The following is a 17,183-nucleotide window of genomic DNA, read 5'->3' on the forward strand; positions in this document are numbered from 1 at the left end:
AGTCACTGTGCTGCAACACACCCACTAACGAATGTAACAAATTAGTTCCGGTATAACTCTGTTAAAAATTGACTGCCTTCAGGCAGCAACTGAACTTGATTTATCGTGTACCTATTTGAGACTTCACACTACTTAGCAGCTGCTGGACCCGGAGCCAGGCCGTGCCGCATGCGCTTTGCCGGGTGCCCGGATGGCTCCAGTAGATGCCACAGCGTTATTTACATGCTCTCCTTAAAGCTGAGGATTTTGCCTCTACCCTGCGGAGTATCCGCAGGTACGACAGCGCAGTGTGATACAGACACATTTCTCTGTGCGGAGAAGCCGCTGCGCGTTACCATTGCTGTGAAACGGGAGGACAGCGTGGTGGGTCCACCATGCTGCAGGTCTGCAAGCCCTTACGCAAGGGGACAAACTCTGTTGCCATGCATAGCCCGCCTTCGCTAAACGGCACCTGCACTGCTCTGCCCAGCAGAGAGAAGGGTATTATTGGCTCAGTTACAACTGAATTTTTTAAAGCAGTTTCTGCGCGTGGAGGGTGGAGGTATTACTCATTTCATCACAACTCTGAGGACCTGATTTTATTTACCCATTTAATAAACAGGTGGCTCAGTGCTGTTGAGAGAGAGAGGTCTGCTGAATTAAAACACGCTATTGGATGTTCATATTTCTATGAATATGTGAAGGCTTACAGCTATAAAAGCAACACACGCGGGCAACGGTTGCACTTTGTTGTTTTTCCCTGTAAGAAAGAACATGAACGATGCCTCACATCTGAGGCGCTCCGGGGTTCAGCCTCTGCTATTTTCAACACGTTCCTACAGTAAACATTTTACACTTGATGGACGGAGTTTGCTGTTTACACATTCCATTTAAATATAATATTTGGAAATTACAAACTAATTTAAAAAAACCCTATAGAGCTGCTTAAAAATATGAAGATGAGATTTAAGTCACTGCCCATAAACCAGTATGTTTTGATGTTACATTTACAGCAATATTATTAAAGTGTATCTCAATGAAACCATATGTGTCCCTGGCCTTTTCCGCCTGAACGAAAGCGAACATCTGTCAGTGCATTGTTCTCCTCGACTTACAGCCATCACTATAATGATGGGACCGAAGGAGAACTACAAATGGAAAAAGATCACAAGTGAGAAGTTGAAGGCATAGCAGCCGTAGGGCAAACATCACAAAGAAATAGCCATGCCGAAGTGTTAGCACCCCTGGAAAAAAGACTGTGAAATTAGAAACTGGTAACTAATAGACTCTTAAAAAAAACCCCAAACAACAAACGCCCCACCCCTCCAACTCCAAACTGTAGCCTGAACAGCTATTTAACCAAGTTTTCAATTGATATTTTAATAAGTAACATCAACTTAGAGATGATATATGCTGTAACAGCAAGCAAAGCTGGCTGCCGATATGCGTACAATATAACCTGCAGTGTTTGGTCTTTATCTTGTAAGATACGGTGCTTTATGGTTATTAAAAAGGGAGAGCTGCCTTTTTAATTTGAAGAAAAAAATTAATGGAGGAGTTCTGCTACCACTGATGCCAGTGGGAGTCAAGAAGTTAATTAGAGTTGGATGAGATTGTAGCCAGCCCGATTCATCCCATTTAATTTATTTTACTAGCAAAATCTGCTCCTGAAATGCGCTATGAGCAAAACACATACCTGAGAAAGCAATCTGGACTTTGTTTATGTGAAAAGTGCTGCAAACTCGTAAATCATCTTTGTAATTGAGATGGGCCACTCATTTTTGAGAGGGGAGGGCACGTCTTTCGTATCAAGGATAAAGCAAAGACCTTGAGTATGATTTTAAAGGATCGGAGTACCACATGATTAAGTGAGGAGAGAAGCCATCGGCTAACAACCTGATTTGTCGTTGGTATCAACAGCACCTTTCGGCAGGTCTGAATGCCGGTCAATAAGCAAGTTGCAAAAGCGGGCCCAGGTCGCTGGGAGCAGCGCCGAGCGGGGCAGACGCAGAGTCCCGGCTCTGCCTGCAGCCCCGCTCCGCGGTCTCCAACTGAAACCTCATCAACAGCTATTCTACAAAATGCTCCTCTTGCAGAAAAGTAGTAGCATTAAAAAGAAAAACATCTGCAATAAGCTGAATATCCAAAGTTCCCTCCCCACTAAGAGCTGTAAATTTAGGTGACATCAAAGGACTGTATTCTCCTGGTAGCACCAGGAATCCCCCCCTGCACTTCCACGTACGGACGGCTTTATCCAAAAACCTAACACCTCACAAAGGTCAATCTTCCTGCTGATCAAATCAGATACGGCTGTTTCTAGAGGTTTTCTGTTAGCATTGCCTCCTCGGGGAATAGAACGGCTTTAATTTGCTCTCTGGTTGTTAAACAGACATCCCATCCCAGCAGGAGCTCTCCTGTCAAATTACAGATACTCAGTAAAGGGTATTCTGCCTGCACAAGCAACGTTTTGCAAGAATTATTAAAGTTCTAGTATCTTTTATCTTATTAACCCTTACCTTATAGTCTTAGAAGAGATTTCTCCGCTACCTATAAAATGTCACGAGTCATACTGCTCAGCTGTAGAGTCACGAAGCGCTATTTTTACCTGTAATTAGTGTTCCATTATACTTGTTCAGACAGTGCCCATATTCCAAACACTCATCCAAACCCCAAAGAAAGTAAAAAAAGGCACATAAACATTAAATATTTGTAGGAGAAACATAATCTGATATAAACAAGCAAACACACAGCTGCAACTATAAATTACAAAAAGAAACATCGAAACTAAGCAAAAAATGCAAAAAGCAACTCTATTTATACATGTGCAAATCAACTTGCATATATGAAATAAATGAGGTTTTTATTGGCATTTTTAAACAGTGTGTATTTACCAACTTTACCTTTCAAAGGCAAGCCTTTTATGTTAATTTTAATAAATATGTAAATGCTTCTCTCAAGTTTTCTAATCTCGTAGGAACAAGATTTTTTGAAAAAAAAAAAAAAACAAAAAAAAAAAACAAACAAACCAACAACCTAGGTCACATACAAAAATACAAAATTTTAAAACAAAGAAAAGTCTTGATATGAGAGATATGTTTAAAAGCTTGTAAAATGTTTTTATGTTCAACTTTTGACATTTTTTCCCATCAATCGCCGATCAATATGTTCAAATGCAAGTCACGCAAAAACCTGATTTCTGAGTAAAAGAAGCCGCAAGCTTTACTGTCAGACTGAAGAACAGTAGCACAGTCCCGTCTCCAATATCCTCGTTTAAGTGCAAGAATTGGACTACACCTTTATTCTTTAATTAGAAAGGAAAATAGTTATGGAACTCGGACAGAAGGCTGCTCTCTATCCTCAAATGTGGATATGTATTACATGTTTTAGTAAATCTTTAAACTTTTAAATAGCCCCACATGGATTTGCCCGAGTGCTTATCTGCGGAAGGGTTCACGTATTTATCCCTGCAGGGAACAAACCTGCTGCGTGATGCGGGAGTGCTGTAGCAGGGTTAGTGGGTAATGGTTACAAAGGTTACGCGCTTACAGTTCTCTTATGATAGTCTCCTTTTATAGAAATTTAGACTGAGGCTGTATTTCATAAAAGTAGTTCTTCTGAAAAGAGTTTAAAATTAGTAAGAGTCCTATCAAACTATAGGTCTTGATTCTTTTTTCTTTAAGATTAGTGAGTCTTCTCTATAGCTTTCAGTGGAAATAGGATCAGACCCAACCTATTCTGAAGCCAATTTGGATGTTCTGTCCCTGGCTGAAATGCAAGCGGCACTGCTGTTTGCTGTTTCGTTTTTGCCGGTCCGCAGTAATTCAGTTCAGTAGAGTAGAAAGAAACAGTGCTACAGCACGAAAAAGCCAGAGCTTGTAACAGCCCCTGCCTGCCGTGGTAAAGGCAAACTTAGCATTGAGCAAAGCACTAAACCAGAAAACCTTATCATAACAAATACCAAAACCCGCACATCTTTAAAGGTTTAGAGGCAAAATAAAATGCAGTATGCCATGTGGACCATACAGTGAGGGGGAAACAAGCAAATATGTATTTACAGCAAAGAATTACACTACAGCAAAAACTACATGTTTTGCATTCTTTAAGTGCACACATACAAATCTTTGTTTCTGATATAATTCTGTGATATCTCATTCCAAACTAAATTCCTGCCTGAAGAACCTCAGGCTGAACAGGTCAAGGCAAATTCTGCTGTTGCCTTTGCTTTCAGCACCAAGTGTTAACGTATATCTTTTACGACGCAGGATTTTTCAGTTGCACAAATACGTACAGGTACGTGGGGAATATTTTATATAAATACAAAATGAATTGTTGCGCCTGCTCAGACCCGTTTCCAAGTCCTCCTCCCCGAGCTTTTCCAGGGTATTCAGACTCTTGCAAACTGCATTTGTGCTGACTGAAGCAAATGCTGAGCTACGGTAACAGTAAGCATTTTCAGACTAGTTTGTGTTTGTGTTTGTTTGCTTTTCATAGAAAAAGTTTGCCTCCCATTACAGAGCCCAGCTGTTCTGTTTCCGGAAAATTACTTAAAATACAGCAGCTTTTATCACGATGGCAACCCCGTTACTGGCGACCCTGCTGTGCAACAGCTCCCACATACCCTTTTTGGATACTCAAAAATCTCTCCGGATGAAGTTCCTGTGTAGTCCACAGCAATGTTATGGAGTGTTACGGGATAACACCGTCAGGAGTGCTGAGGCAGGAAACAAAAAACTTGAAAAAGCAAATTCATTGCTTGTAACTTGAAACTTGAAACTTATACTGTTCTGTTCTCTTGTCTTGAGAATTTATCCAAGATTAAATAGCATTTCCCTTGCTTGGTCTTTGGTAGGTCAAGAGATACATCAAAATTCACGCACAGGTAACGAATGCCGGTTACAACAGAAATCTGAACCAACCAGATATATCCAAGAAAGGAAAATTTAAAATATCTATGCTTTTCACTGTTACCTGGTAATGTTAATTTTTATGGAAAAAAACTCCACGTTGATTTTAGTTTTTTTCCAGTATGATCAGAGCACGTCCAATTGTAAACCTGCAGACTATGACTGCTATCAAAATACATCGCAGATTTGTTTCTCACTGATCTTAGCATATCATTCTCTGACTACAAATGGTGCTGTCAAGCATGCCACCTTCTGCTGAAAATAACAAAAATTACCTCTATAAAAAGGAGGCGGTTTGGAAGATGCAATTTGCTGCTCTTAAAAAAAAAAAAAAAAAAAGCAGCTTGACTTGAATTCCAAACTCTTGAATTGTTTCTGTGTAAATTTGTAACTGGTGTGCCTGCTAAAAAAAAACAACCCACACAAACACCCAACCAAACAACCCCCAAAACAGATAACCAATCAAAGAACCCACGAGACTGATCAATGCTTTTCTTAGCAGTTGTTTGTCTCCCTCTTCTGATCTTCAGAAATAATTTCTCTTTAAAAACCTAGCTAATTATGAAGACATTTTACATTTCTACCATACAATAATTATAGTTAGCTTAGTTTAACCTTTCTATGTCATTCAGCAACACTTTAACTACTGGAAGCCGTAGCAAACTGAGGCTCTAACGATAATATTGCTCCAATGATGCTGAATACTTTTTGCTTCACACAGTATTTCTAGTAGACAGACTACAACAGAAGCATGGGCAAATTCCAAGGATTACTCTCTAAATGGGACCAGTAAACTGTGACAAGTCCATTCCGAAAACGGCAGTGTTTTTGCAGCTTTTCCACGCTGAAGAATGCCACCACCCTAGTCAGTTGTCGAGTCACCAAAACGATGTGTCGCACGCTGGCAACTGCCTATTCGCTTGGTCATGATACTCTCTGTTTAGACTGCTCTGATGCAGCAGCTGTGATGCAAACAATACCTTCTTGTGTACACAGATTAAAAAAAAAAAAAAAAAAAAAAAGAAAAAAGAAACGAACTGGGCCCAGATAACCCAATAACAGGGTACAGAGCTATCTTGGCATTCCGAATTCTTGTGAAATACACCACTTTATAGCCATTCAAGCTAAAGCAGTACCCAAACCAGTGCACCTAGAATAAAATGTTACTCCTCCCTCCCCTGCTCCCCCCTCCCTCAAGCACGCCTTTTTCAATTTTCTACTGGAATGAAGTTGAGATCCTTTAGCTAACCATGATGGGGGATGTTCTAACTCATTAAGAAAATAGAAAAGACTTCACCCAAACAACAACAACAAAAAAGAAGTTTGATGAGTCTGGGAGTTTTCTACAAACTATTCTGTGCAGTCATCTTCAAATCACTGTAGAACATGAAATTCATTTCTCTTCGCGAACAGATGAAGGAATCTGAGGAGTTACACTGCAAATGTTCTTATAGGAAAAAAAGATCAGTTAGCTGTTTGTTATGAATCCCTCCTCTCTTAGTAGATAATTCTGCCCAGCAATGATAGCTCTGCCTGCAGCGAAAAACCTGGACAAAAGTGCAGGAAGTAATAAGTAGCTCCTCTCAAAACTACTTACATTTTGTCCTCAACTCAAAAGAAGCTCTGCTGCTGCTATAGGCAGTCTTTACAAAGCGCGACCTGCCCCTTAATATAGTCTCTGCAGGGGCAGATTCTTCTGTGGGTTGGGTGGGAGCCGGCACAGCTGAACAACAGGAGGTCACCTTGGAAAACACAGTGCTTCCTTCTTCCATCAAAAGAGGGGACCAGAATATCATTTGCAGACTCCATGGTGAGACATTCGATATTATGCCTGAAAAGCAAAACACACGATCTAAATCACAGTGGAGTTTACAGGAGTTCGGTAGAGTTTTCATCCTGCCTCGCTAAAAATAAAATAAAACGCGCTATTACATCCTAAATCAAGTACATATAGAATTGCAGATTTCCAGAACATGACTCTCATTTCTTTTCGCCTGCACAGATTCTCTCTGCAGATGGCAGTACAGCCTTTTCAGCTTTACTCCGTTTCCTAGAGATTAAGGAAAGAAGTTAAGGGGAAAAAAAAAAAAAAAAAGCTTTTGACTGCTCCCCAAAGCATCATATTTAAATACACCATGGATTTCTAGTACAACAAACCCAAAGAATCCAAAATCAGGAGATGTTCTGGTTGATTTCACAGGGCTCTCCCGCCGGCCAGCCACAGGGTGCCAGGCAGCCCGGGGGAGCCGGAGCTGCGGCCAGCCGGGCGGCGAGGACCAGGGGACACTGCTGCGTCGCGGCAGAAGCCGGTCAGGGCAGGAGCCACTGCTCTGAGGAACCAGCCAGCGCTAGTTCGCTGAAAAAAGAAAAATTCGAGTTGCCATTTTCTGACCACAAAGCTTAAGCGTGAGGGTAGCAGTTCCAGCAGAGGCTTGTTTTTCACTTATTCTGGAAACATTGGTAGCTTTCAGCATTTAACAGATTTCTTTTTTTTTCCCAGAGAATTATAATTTTGTCTAGACAGCTAGAAAAAAAGCCACACGAAAGTTTTTATATGAGCTGCTTCTGAACTCCACTGGAAATTACAACTTTTCAAACAAAATACAAAAATAAAAACCTTCTACAATTTAATGCAGCAAAAAGTGGAGAGAGAAAACCTAAGAAGCAGATTCCGTAGCAGCCATTTGTTGGAGCCCAGCTTTGAGCGCTTTGTTTTCATTCTGAAAGGAACAGACATATTCCCAAAGAGACAGGACCTGAAAGCACCGTTAATTGCCTTAATGCATAGCTGGTAAGCTTTATAAATTAGTACTAATGCCTCTAATGTACAAGGGTTTGCACTTCTTTACCTACGACAATACCGACAAAAGGTCGACCAAAACAGTCGTTGTTAATCGCCAATGAATATAGACGTTTCAGTGTGGATGTTAATCATGGCCGAAGAGGGAGCTCCATAAATACAAGAAAAGCAACACTTTATAAGTGCTGTATTTAAAATCATGCGAACACCTGATAGAAATCACGCGATGCGTACCGAGTTCTATTTCCTGCAACCAAAGGCATTTCCTCTGACCCAGCTGACCGAGCACAGTCAGGATTAGCGCTACGAGTCGTACAAGTCCGCTCACGCTCAAGAGGATGTGGCAAAAGCTGTGGAGTGGTGCCCCTGCTCAGCCAGGGCTGCAAAGGGCCCATCCAAACACAATTACGGCCCTGGCAAACGCGATCCCTGCAGCACAAGCATCTCTGCTCAGCGCAAGCAGCCCAACAGCAAAGGGCACTGTGCGGTGCACGCATGTAGGAGCTGGAGGGGGGCAGGAAGAGATGTAAATTTTGGCCTCAGTGCTGCACACCCATGCAAAAAGACACGCTACGTGGAGCGGTGCTCTCGACACAGCAGTAACCTCTACCATCCTCCGCTACGGAGGACTGAGGGCTAACCTCACAGCTTGCTGCTGCCGAACAGACAGTACTTCTCTCCCCACATCCCCTTCTCGCAGAATTTGTACGCTAAACTTTATGTGTGGCAAAACCCAGTGCAATAAAGAGACCAAACAATACATTTGTGCTTTTAAGTACTTACCTAAGCAGAGCTTTGTCCTTATTAAGATGCTGGAAGAAGGAAGGCTCACAGATGAGCTGGCTTTCCTGACAAACTTGTTTACAGGATTTCCCAGGTTCAGCAATTTTTACTTGAAGGGCACTTAACGGGGGCCACATCACCTGCCCGTGACAGAAATCCTGCAGCGACAGATCGTATTTTATTATAATGCGCCCAGTCCCTTGCTAGCAATTTTCCCCACTAGTAAAAGAAGTGGTTATCATCACCCAAACACTCATTTTGCAATTCATTTTGGTTGTATTAAAATCAACAATTTAAGCCCAGTTAAAATTTATCCTTTTTTTTTTTTTTTCGTGAGGGAATTACCACCTTTGAATGCTGCTTGAAATGTGGTAGTATCGTTCTTCCCAAAGAAGCTTCTTCCCTACCTTTACCTTTTTAAGTTTATCACAAGCAACTCCAGATACTCTCTTTACTTCCACACACCCAACCCATTTTGGCTTTGTCAGCGACTCCCGTTTCACTAACTCAGTGCTAGCAGAACTATTTTCGCCACAGCACAAATATCAGGAGGAAGTTCTGGTAGGAGAAGAATTTCAGAGGCCAGTTACCCTGTAGGCGAGAAACGTCTCAAGTGGCCCACGTGGAGAGCCATCTGGAAAGGATCAGGGGACTCGGCAGCGCTATGGAGTGAGCTGAACTCATAAAAGACTGAAGACTTCTATAAAGCAACCAGGATTCAAAGGGTTTGTTTGCACTTCTTGGTTGAACTGCTAGTAAAAGTGTGCTCCCGACACTAAAAAAAAAATCGGCTATAACTAATGCATGCAGGCAAGTGTCACCGCAGCAGAAAGAGGGAAGGAAGAAACAGTATCTAAACACACCTGCTAGCAAAAACTATTCAAAGACAAGTTCTTGTGGTCTTGACATTTAAAATGAGAAAAAGCAACGAGAAAATTTTAAGGACTGGTTTTATACAACATTCCATGCCACGTGGCCATCAGTTTAACAGTTGGCAACTCTCATCTGAAGGTGATTAAAAAATTTGGGCCCAGTCCATCATGGTTTGCTTTCTCCTGAGAAAACTAATACTTGTGTGAATAGGTCCTGTGCTGTGACCCAAAGCTTTGGAAGGCTTGAAATGTTACCGAAGCTAAGACCCCAAATCATCTGCCAGTTAGGTGGTTTTTTTCTCTGTTTAGATTTCCTCTGCTGAAGGAGGAAGTTTTCATACTCCCCGGTCTAACCATAAATTTAATATTATACACTCATGAATCACAGAATACCCTGAGTTGGAAGGGACACAGGAAGATCACAGAGTCCAATTCCTGACTCCAGACAGGCCGACCTAAAAGCTAAACCATACATCTAAGGGTGTTGTCCAAACCCCTCGTGAACACTGCCAGGCTTGGGGCCACGACCACTGCCCGGGGGAGCTTGTTCCAGTGCTTCACCACCCTCTCAGTAAAGAACTTTTTCCCAATATCCAGTCTGAACTTTTCCCTGATGCAGCCCTAAGCCTCGTGCCATATTTGAAAAAATGGAGTCATTTTAGAGCATATTTATGGCAGAATAATTTTAACAGCATCTAAAAAACCAGGTTAACAATAGATGGTTGGAGCTACTTTTTAATGAGGTTGTTTCAAAAAGGTCCTTTTGCCATTTGGACTTAAGTGCCCTGCTTCTTCTCCCCTTTTAGAAATCAGTATTTAAAATACTAGATGCAAGTGGAAATCTGGATAGGCTCAAAATCCAATCCAATACTGTAATACTTACTATGTAATACTGTCATATATGCTAACGTAATATAAACAATGCAATACTGTAATACTGGATTGGATCCACAGGTAGTGCAGGCAGCAGACAAAGTTTTTTAAAGACAGGGAATCACTTGTGAGGCTCCACCATTTGCTGGGGCTTCAGCTTTTAACATCTCTTAGTTGAAAGTTCTTCCCAATAACTGGGCACAGCCTCCCATTTCCAGTCCACGGCTTGGTGGGAAGCCTTCCTCAGCTTATGCCACCTTGAAGCACATCTCTGAGTACATCACCTTCACAGGTACCAGCAAACAGACAGGACTGTGTTTCAGTTTGCTGTCTCTGGCTAGTTTTCCTACCAACCGCTAAAAGCGACCTAAATTTGGTATCTTCACCCCAGCCTATCTTGCCCCACAACCCTATGTGCACGAGGGTAAAATAAAGATGTTATATAAAATGGAAGGTTAAGCTTCAGCGGAGACAGCTTTTTTGGTTTACCTATAACCACAATCTCAAGATGAGACAGGCTTAGTCCTGTCCTCAAAGGAGGTGTCCTCCTCCCCTCTGGCTTCTCCTGCTCTTGGATAAATGTCCTCACTCCACTCCCTTCGCCGAGCCCCAGTGCTCAGCTGACCCTCTGCTGAGCCAAGTCGGTTTGCTAACCTAGTCAAGCCCTGCCAAAACCATTTTCTGCTGGGTTACCAAGTACTCCGCTTGACCACATGTTTCAAAGTCAGCGTGCCTGTTCCATCAAGCCCAGTCTGCCTCATCCAACAGCTCCCAAGTTTGCAACAGGGAATCCTGCAGCTGCTTTGGCTGCAGTTGCCTGGCTGCTCCTTTGATGGCAGTGCCAATTTAAGCGGTCCCACCCTTTGGTTCCCACCCTACGCTGCCGCTTCGCAGAGCTGACTCAACTGTTTGTGGAGCCACAGAGCAACCAGGATGAAGGGATGGATTCAGCAGATGGCACAGACGCACCTAACAGCCACGCTGGGCCGCTGGCAGGGACAGTGCGCTGGCAGGAAGGAGTAGCCTGGAGTGAAAGCTGTTTTAATCCAGCTGAAGGTGGCACTGCTAAACGTGAAACCACAGCTCACAGTAGTTCTCTCACTTCAGACCATAAAGACCTTCAGCCCAGCTGTTGGATCTGAGGATTTGGGGAATTTGCTAAACCTTTCTTGGGAACGCCGTCCTCCCTTCTGCTCCTGAGCCAAAGCACCAACAGGGGAACTCCAGACAACTCATTTAAACCCTACAGTTTCACTGTCCCATAGGGTGACTTGTGGGTGAGCGTACCTGGCCCCATCCTCTTCACATTCAGAGATCCCCTGAAGACCACACTCTCGTGGTTAATGCACCCCACAACCTCTGAACTAGATCAAGTCCATGCATCTTTGTTCCTGTTCCAAGTTTTTGCTGCTTTCTCTGTTCCGCCTGCCTCCCACTACAAACTCTTCAAAAGAAGGTCTCAACCTTTATTTTTTCCATCATCTGACATGTTAATCAGGCACAGTGCTAAGCACGTGCAGCTAATAACGATGCTTGAGCATCCTGGGGGCTGTGAAACAATAACGGCTTTTGACAATCAGTTAAAGCAATGAATAAAATTACAATGCTGTATTTATTTCCGAGAACCATGCGGTACTGGCCAGGGCTTAGCCCCTGGGGGAGGTGCAGAGGGGAGAGAGAGTTTTGCCCCACAGCTGCTGTCTGTAGATTGTCTCTTTTTCTCCCTCACACAGAGCTCCATTTCCTCCTGTATCGACAAAAGCTCCCAACTACAGCTAATTCAGGTAGAAGGATGAAAAGAACCAGAGATAGTTTTACAGGCCACGCTGTCAATACAGCAGCAAAAAACCATAAAGTGTTTATGGGCAGGAAACTGGAAATAGCTGTATCATGTTAACTACACTTCTGATCTGAAGCTGTGTTATTCTTTATTACTGTCTGTAATACTGTCCTCTTTCAGAAATAGAGGTACAGGAGCACGTGCAGGGCCTTTGAAAGAAATCCTGGAAGTTAACCGGCATAACAGAGATAGAGGTTGTTCCTATCTCTCTGCTGCAGCAGCCGAACAAAAGGCAGAGCTGGCTGCCGCAACAGACCTGGCCTTGGGCAGAAGTCCAGGCAAACATACAGTTTCTAGAAATCAGTATCCCACATAAATCTCTGCACTTTACTACTCCTACTCAGTATCTTCTGCTGCTCTCAGCTGGCAATAACGTATGGGGACCAAAAGTCCTTTAAGTAACAGGTTTCCAAGCCATTTAAAGCTTTATCGATTGAAACTAAATACTTGAAAAATCCGCCCAGAGGTTTTAGCCTAAGTGCAATTCTACCACAGAGGCATCTCAATATTTACGTGATATTTCATGATCCACAGGTTTTTTGTGTCTACACAGTTAAAGAAGTCACATATACACTGCAAAATTACTTTGGCTTTCTGCTTTGATATAACATCAGAAGAAGGAAGGTTCTTTGTAAATCAATCAAATAATCAATCAATAAGTTAAAGAAAATAATTAAAAGCTCCTATAGCTCCTGAAAATCAGGCAAGTAGATCCGTTTCTGCAAAGACATGGTAAATCGGACACTCACAGATTAATCAAAACCCAACGGCAAACTGAGAAGCAGAATGAATATTCTGGTAGCCAGCACTTTGTCTTGATTTCTAGTCAGTCTCTTTACACATGAAAAATCCCACTGGTGCCATATCTGGAAGAAGCCTCCGAAGCCCCACATGGCCAAGTCCACAGAAGCAAATCTCTGAGTCCACGTGAACCTCCCAAGGGAACTTCATCCGAGCAAACAACTGCCCAGGCAAGGCCTGCGCAGCTCCTGTTTCTACTTGAACGGCAACACCACCGAGAAGCTTTAAAACGGAGAGGGTCCTTCCTTTCCAACATAAAATAAAACATTCATCCACACTAGAAGTTCATACCTGTCTTTCAATAAATGCATTCATCCTCTGAAGCATTCCCTCACACGTAAATTCGTAGGGCAAATAAGGGTCAATCTGTGGAAACATAGTGCGTTGTTAGAGACAGTTTTGTTTAAATGAACTTTGGGGTGTGCTGTGTGGTAGCAGCTTGCATTCAAATACTACATTACAGCTTAAGTAGCAACAATAAATGCAAATAAGCTCATTAACAAATCACAATTTCACAAAGCCATCAGCAGTTTAAGCGGAATTTTCCTCCTTTGTAAAGGCAATAAAAGTTGCACAGTGATTATCTTTAAGGAAACTCAGGGTATACCGCAAAGCAAGAGACATAAAGCTAGCCTGAGACCCTACGGCATTCCACAGCTCCTGGTTTAACTAAGTTTCAGTTCTGGAGCTGCAGTGAAAAAGAAAACATTATGACAAAAAAGAACACGATACCTCTGAAAATTACTTCAAACTCCCCCCCCCCCCCCCCCCCGCCTTGAAGTGCCCTCATTACAATTCCACGCTGTAAGTGCATGAGCACTTCAGTGGTGGTTATGTCAAGGCTACAAAATCAGTCAAAGTTGAGCACGGATTTGGGCAGCCTGCAGTGCTTGAAGAGTCAACAAGGAAACTTCCTCACTGAATGCAGAGAAAATTTAGATTGCTGTATACTTTCCAAATGAAATTCATATTTCTATATAAATTCACTTAAGCACAATTTTTTTTCAGGTAAAACCCTGACATATTCAGTACTAAAACATGATAATCAGGTATCACAGAGATGTAATAAAGATTTTTTTTCCCCAATACCCTACCGAAGTGCAGCACTCTGCTTTAATTAGACTAACATTAGGAAGCACTCTACATGCAGTACACAGTACACCCCCTCAAGTGCTGATGACAAATTGAGGATACATTTCTCACCTTTTGATTCAAAATTGATTTCACAGCCCTCTCAACTTCAGAAAGATCATTGATGTCTACAGTCCAGACATGGGGCTTCCCAATGTAAACTTCAGCATAGGGATGCTGAGATGTCAACTGAAAGGAAGATGCGATATGGTAAAAATTAGTGTGTCGAGACATCTTTCCCTCTCACTCCCTTCATCAGACTTTTTGCATGAAGTGCATTAAGATTAAGACAAGGCTTCAGCTAGAATTTAACAGTCAGTGTCATTCCGTCTGAGTTATCTTTCAGATTTTCCACTTTTAAATTTAGACAGTGAATTTAGCTGGAAAACTGAATATCCGATAATAACGCAGATCACAAGTAGCATTTGTGCACCTCTCATTTGTGGCTTTGATCCTCATAATGACTCACATCGCAGCAGACTTGATGCTTACTGAAATTACTTTTACAACATGGCCCCACTTCCCCACAGCTCAGTCCCAGAGCAGCCCTGTGTTCTCACAGCCCCTAATTGCTACCTGTCCCGGCTAGACCTGCCCGACTGCCTTCAAGAGATGTCACCCTTGTCCTGTCTCACCTTCAGACAACGTCCTCGCCCTGTCTCTCCTTCAAATGTCACACATTTCCAAGCTTCTCTGAGTAGCAGTGAAGAAAGATTCATTTCTATCACTTAGACGATTTCTGACTCTAACCCTGAATTCTGACTCTAACCCTAGTACAAGAGCGATTCGACCTCAGTAAGAGTGTTAACTGGTATTTTGCGCATCGCTTTGTCAGAAAACAAAGTCAGTAAATACCCAAGTAGCTGACTAAGAAAAGTTATATCAGAGATTGCTTTCAGAACTAGCAGGACAGCACTAAAAGTAATTTTTGTGACCGGGTGCACAGGAGTGAGAGGAACATGCAAATGAACAACACATGGAGTGGAAGCAAAAGCTGCAGAAGAGAGGGGAATGTTTCTCAAAGGCCTCAGAAGAAAATTGCTTTTTAAATAAATACACCGCCCCCCTGGACAGATTATTCATAGACAATTTTTATCCGGCTGCCTCTTTATGCATGATACAAAGAAAAATCTAGACAGTGCAAAAGGTCTGAGGTTGGAAAGAACCTTGTCCTGCACCAGGGATACACCATACTTGCTCTCCTCCCCCAGTGAATACAAGAAACTACTTACTTTATTTTTTTTCTTGCCTATTGCATTTTGCTTGTGGACCAGATAAGCCAGTGTTATGGTAACATGTGGGATCAGCTACCATAAATCTGTGCTCGGAGACCAGTGCTCCAGGGGAGGCTGTGCAGGCTCCCCCCTTTGCCGCAGCGTGGCGGGGAGGGCTCACGGACCGGCCGAAGACCGCTGCTGGGCCGGGAATTCGGATGCTTCTGCACCCAGACAGCCTCCCTGACTGCCTACGGTCACTTGCAGCCCACTGCACTGTGCTCACATCAGCGTATTTTAAATTCCTCCAAAAAGTCCAATGCTTCTCAAAGACCAACGTCTTCTAACCTTTCTTCAACCGTATTTCTACTGCCACTAAAACTATATGTACTTAAAAATTTGGTTACCAAGATTGAGTTCCCAGGGCACTTATGACTGGACTTCAGATGGCAGAAGCTACTACTACTGCTTTCAGTAACAACAAAAAGCCTTCTATTGCACCTTTAAAAATATGAACATAAACCAGTGTTTCAAATTCCACAAAGCTTTAGGATTATGCCTTAGACCGCTCCTTCTCTACCATCTCAGACAGACAGAAGGCAACATTAAAGCCAGATCTGATCTGGAAGACGAACAACTAAACTTCTCAGACTAGTAGGTGTTGTAAGAGTAACTAGCAACATATTTTTATTGCATCAGTTTTTCTACATCTATACTCTCAAAAAGTATTAAGGCTATTTCCTAATACTGAAATGCTTTAATTAGCCGAGGCTTAATGTTTTAGGTATTCAGGAGATTCTCCCCCTGTCTATAATTAAAATCTATAAGAATTCTTATAAATAGATTTGGAATTAATTTCTAATTTCAGGGTTGTTTTTTTTTTTCCTTCCTAAAAGCAGAAAGTGAAAGAAATCATATCATACAATGTTTTCTTTCTTGGGAGCGGCAGAACAGAGAAGAAATACTGGTACAAATACTGGTGCAGAACAAGCTGCTTGAAGGTGATATTTTTTCTTTTTTTTTTTTTTTTCCCCTGGCTCTTTTCCCCAGCGAAATCACGTCCCAAGACAAAACAACTGCTGAACTAAAATGAAAATTGTCATTTCGAGTTTTTGCACAGTCTTCACTACAGGGACCCATCTTGCAGGCAGAGAGGAAACAGTTAACTCCCCCCCAAAAATTCCGGCTAGAACAAGAGAGAAATAGTGATTTGCAACGGTTACTTTACAAAAGTACTAAACACAGAGTTTATCTTCAAATTGGTCTATGGATAATCAATTCCCAGAGCTACACAAGCTTTGTTTGTTCTCCTTTAACACTTGAAAAAAACTGAGAGAAGGATTTAAGGACTTTCTTAATCCCAAAGAACCAGCACATGGACTACCGGCAATCGGATCTAAATGCAGTTGTGAAAAGCGGTTAGAGAACAGGTTACTCTTAGCATAGGTCAGCAGCGCATGTGAACGCAGAGATATTCATGACTGATGTTCCTTATCTTATTTAGCACTAAAGTCAATAGGGATTATTCTTCTGTGCAAGTCAGGTGCACAGCATTTCTGTTAGCGCTGACACGTGCCAGGGGATTTAGCACAGCATTCCAAGCACTACAGTTCCTACTAAAGAGTTAAGGTGGGTCCAGATTATTGACTGAGCCTGACCAGTTATAGTGTCTGGGCACAGAACAACTGGAAACGAGACACAGCTGAGGGAGCCACAGAAGAAAGGTGCCGAGCCCAAGGAGAGGGTTTCAACAGACTTTTTCCCCTTATTGCTATCTCCTTTGTTAGCAATGCAGACTGTGAGAGGGGGCAAGTTTGAACTCAAGTCCCATACCTACTGAATGTATAACAAGCTGAAAGGCAAGTACAGTCCTGGATCATAAAATCATAAAGAATTTATGTTCCTGGTTTAAAATGGGAAACTGTCCTTTGCTTATCAACTAGCTCAGTATGCATTTTATATAGCCCAAGTGTAACTTGAATTGGG

The 17,183-nt window shown here is 42.4% G+C and overlaps 1 protein-coding gene across 1 annotated transcript in view; it reads right to left on the reverse strand.

The window, feature by feature from the left end:
• Window positions 1–6,515: 6,515 nt before the first annotated feature.
• The window catches only part of MGAT5 (alpha-1,6-mannosylglycoprotein 6-beta-N-acetylglucosaminyltransferase), a gene marked incomplete at its 3' end in the record, with an annotated part of 82,934 nt that continues 72,266 nt past the window's right edge, over window positions 6,516–17,183 (reverse strand). The window contains exons 13-16 of the mRNA XM_082483288.1: window positions 14,056–14,172; window positions 13,144–13,218; window positions 8,467–8,624; window positions 6,516–6,714 (exon numbers count right to left, since the gene is read on the reverse strand). Coding sequence (XP_082339414.1) covers window positions 6,516–6,714; window positions 8,467–8,624; window positions 13,144–13,218; window positions 14,056–14,172 — 549 coding nt within the window. The remainder of the gene's footprint in view (window positions 6,715–8,466; window positions 8,625–13,143; window positions 13,219–14,055; window positions 14,173–17,183) is intronic.

This window comes from Vanellus vanellus (genome assembly GCF_965231255.1).
Source record: "Vanellus vanellus genome assembly, chromosome: 5".
In the NCBI taxonomy this organism is placed as follows: domain Eukaryota; kingdom Metazoa; phylum Chordata; class Aves; order Charadriiformes; family Charadriidae; genus Vanellus; species Vanellus vanellus.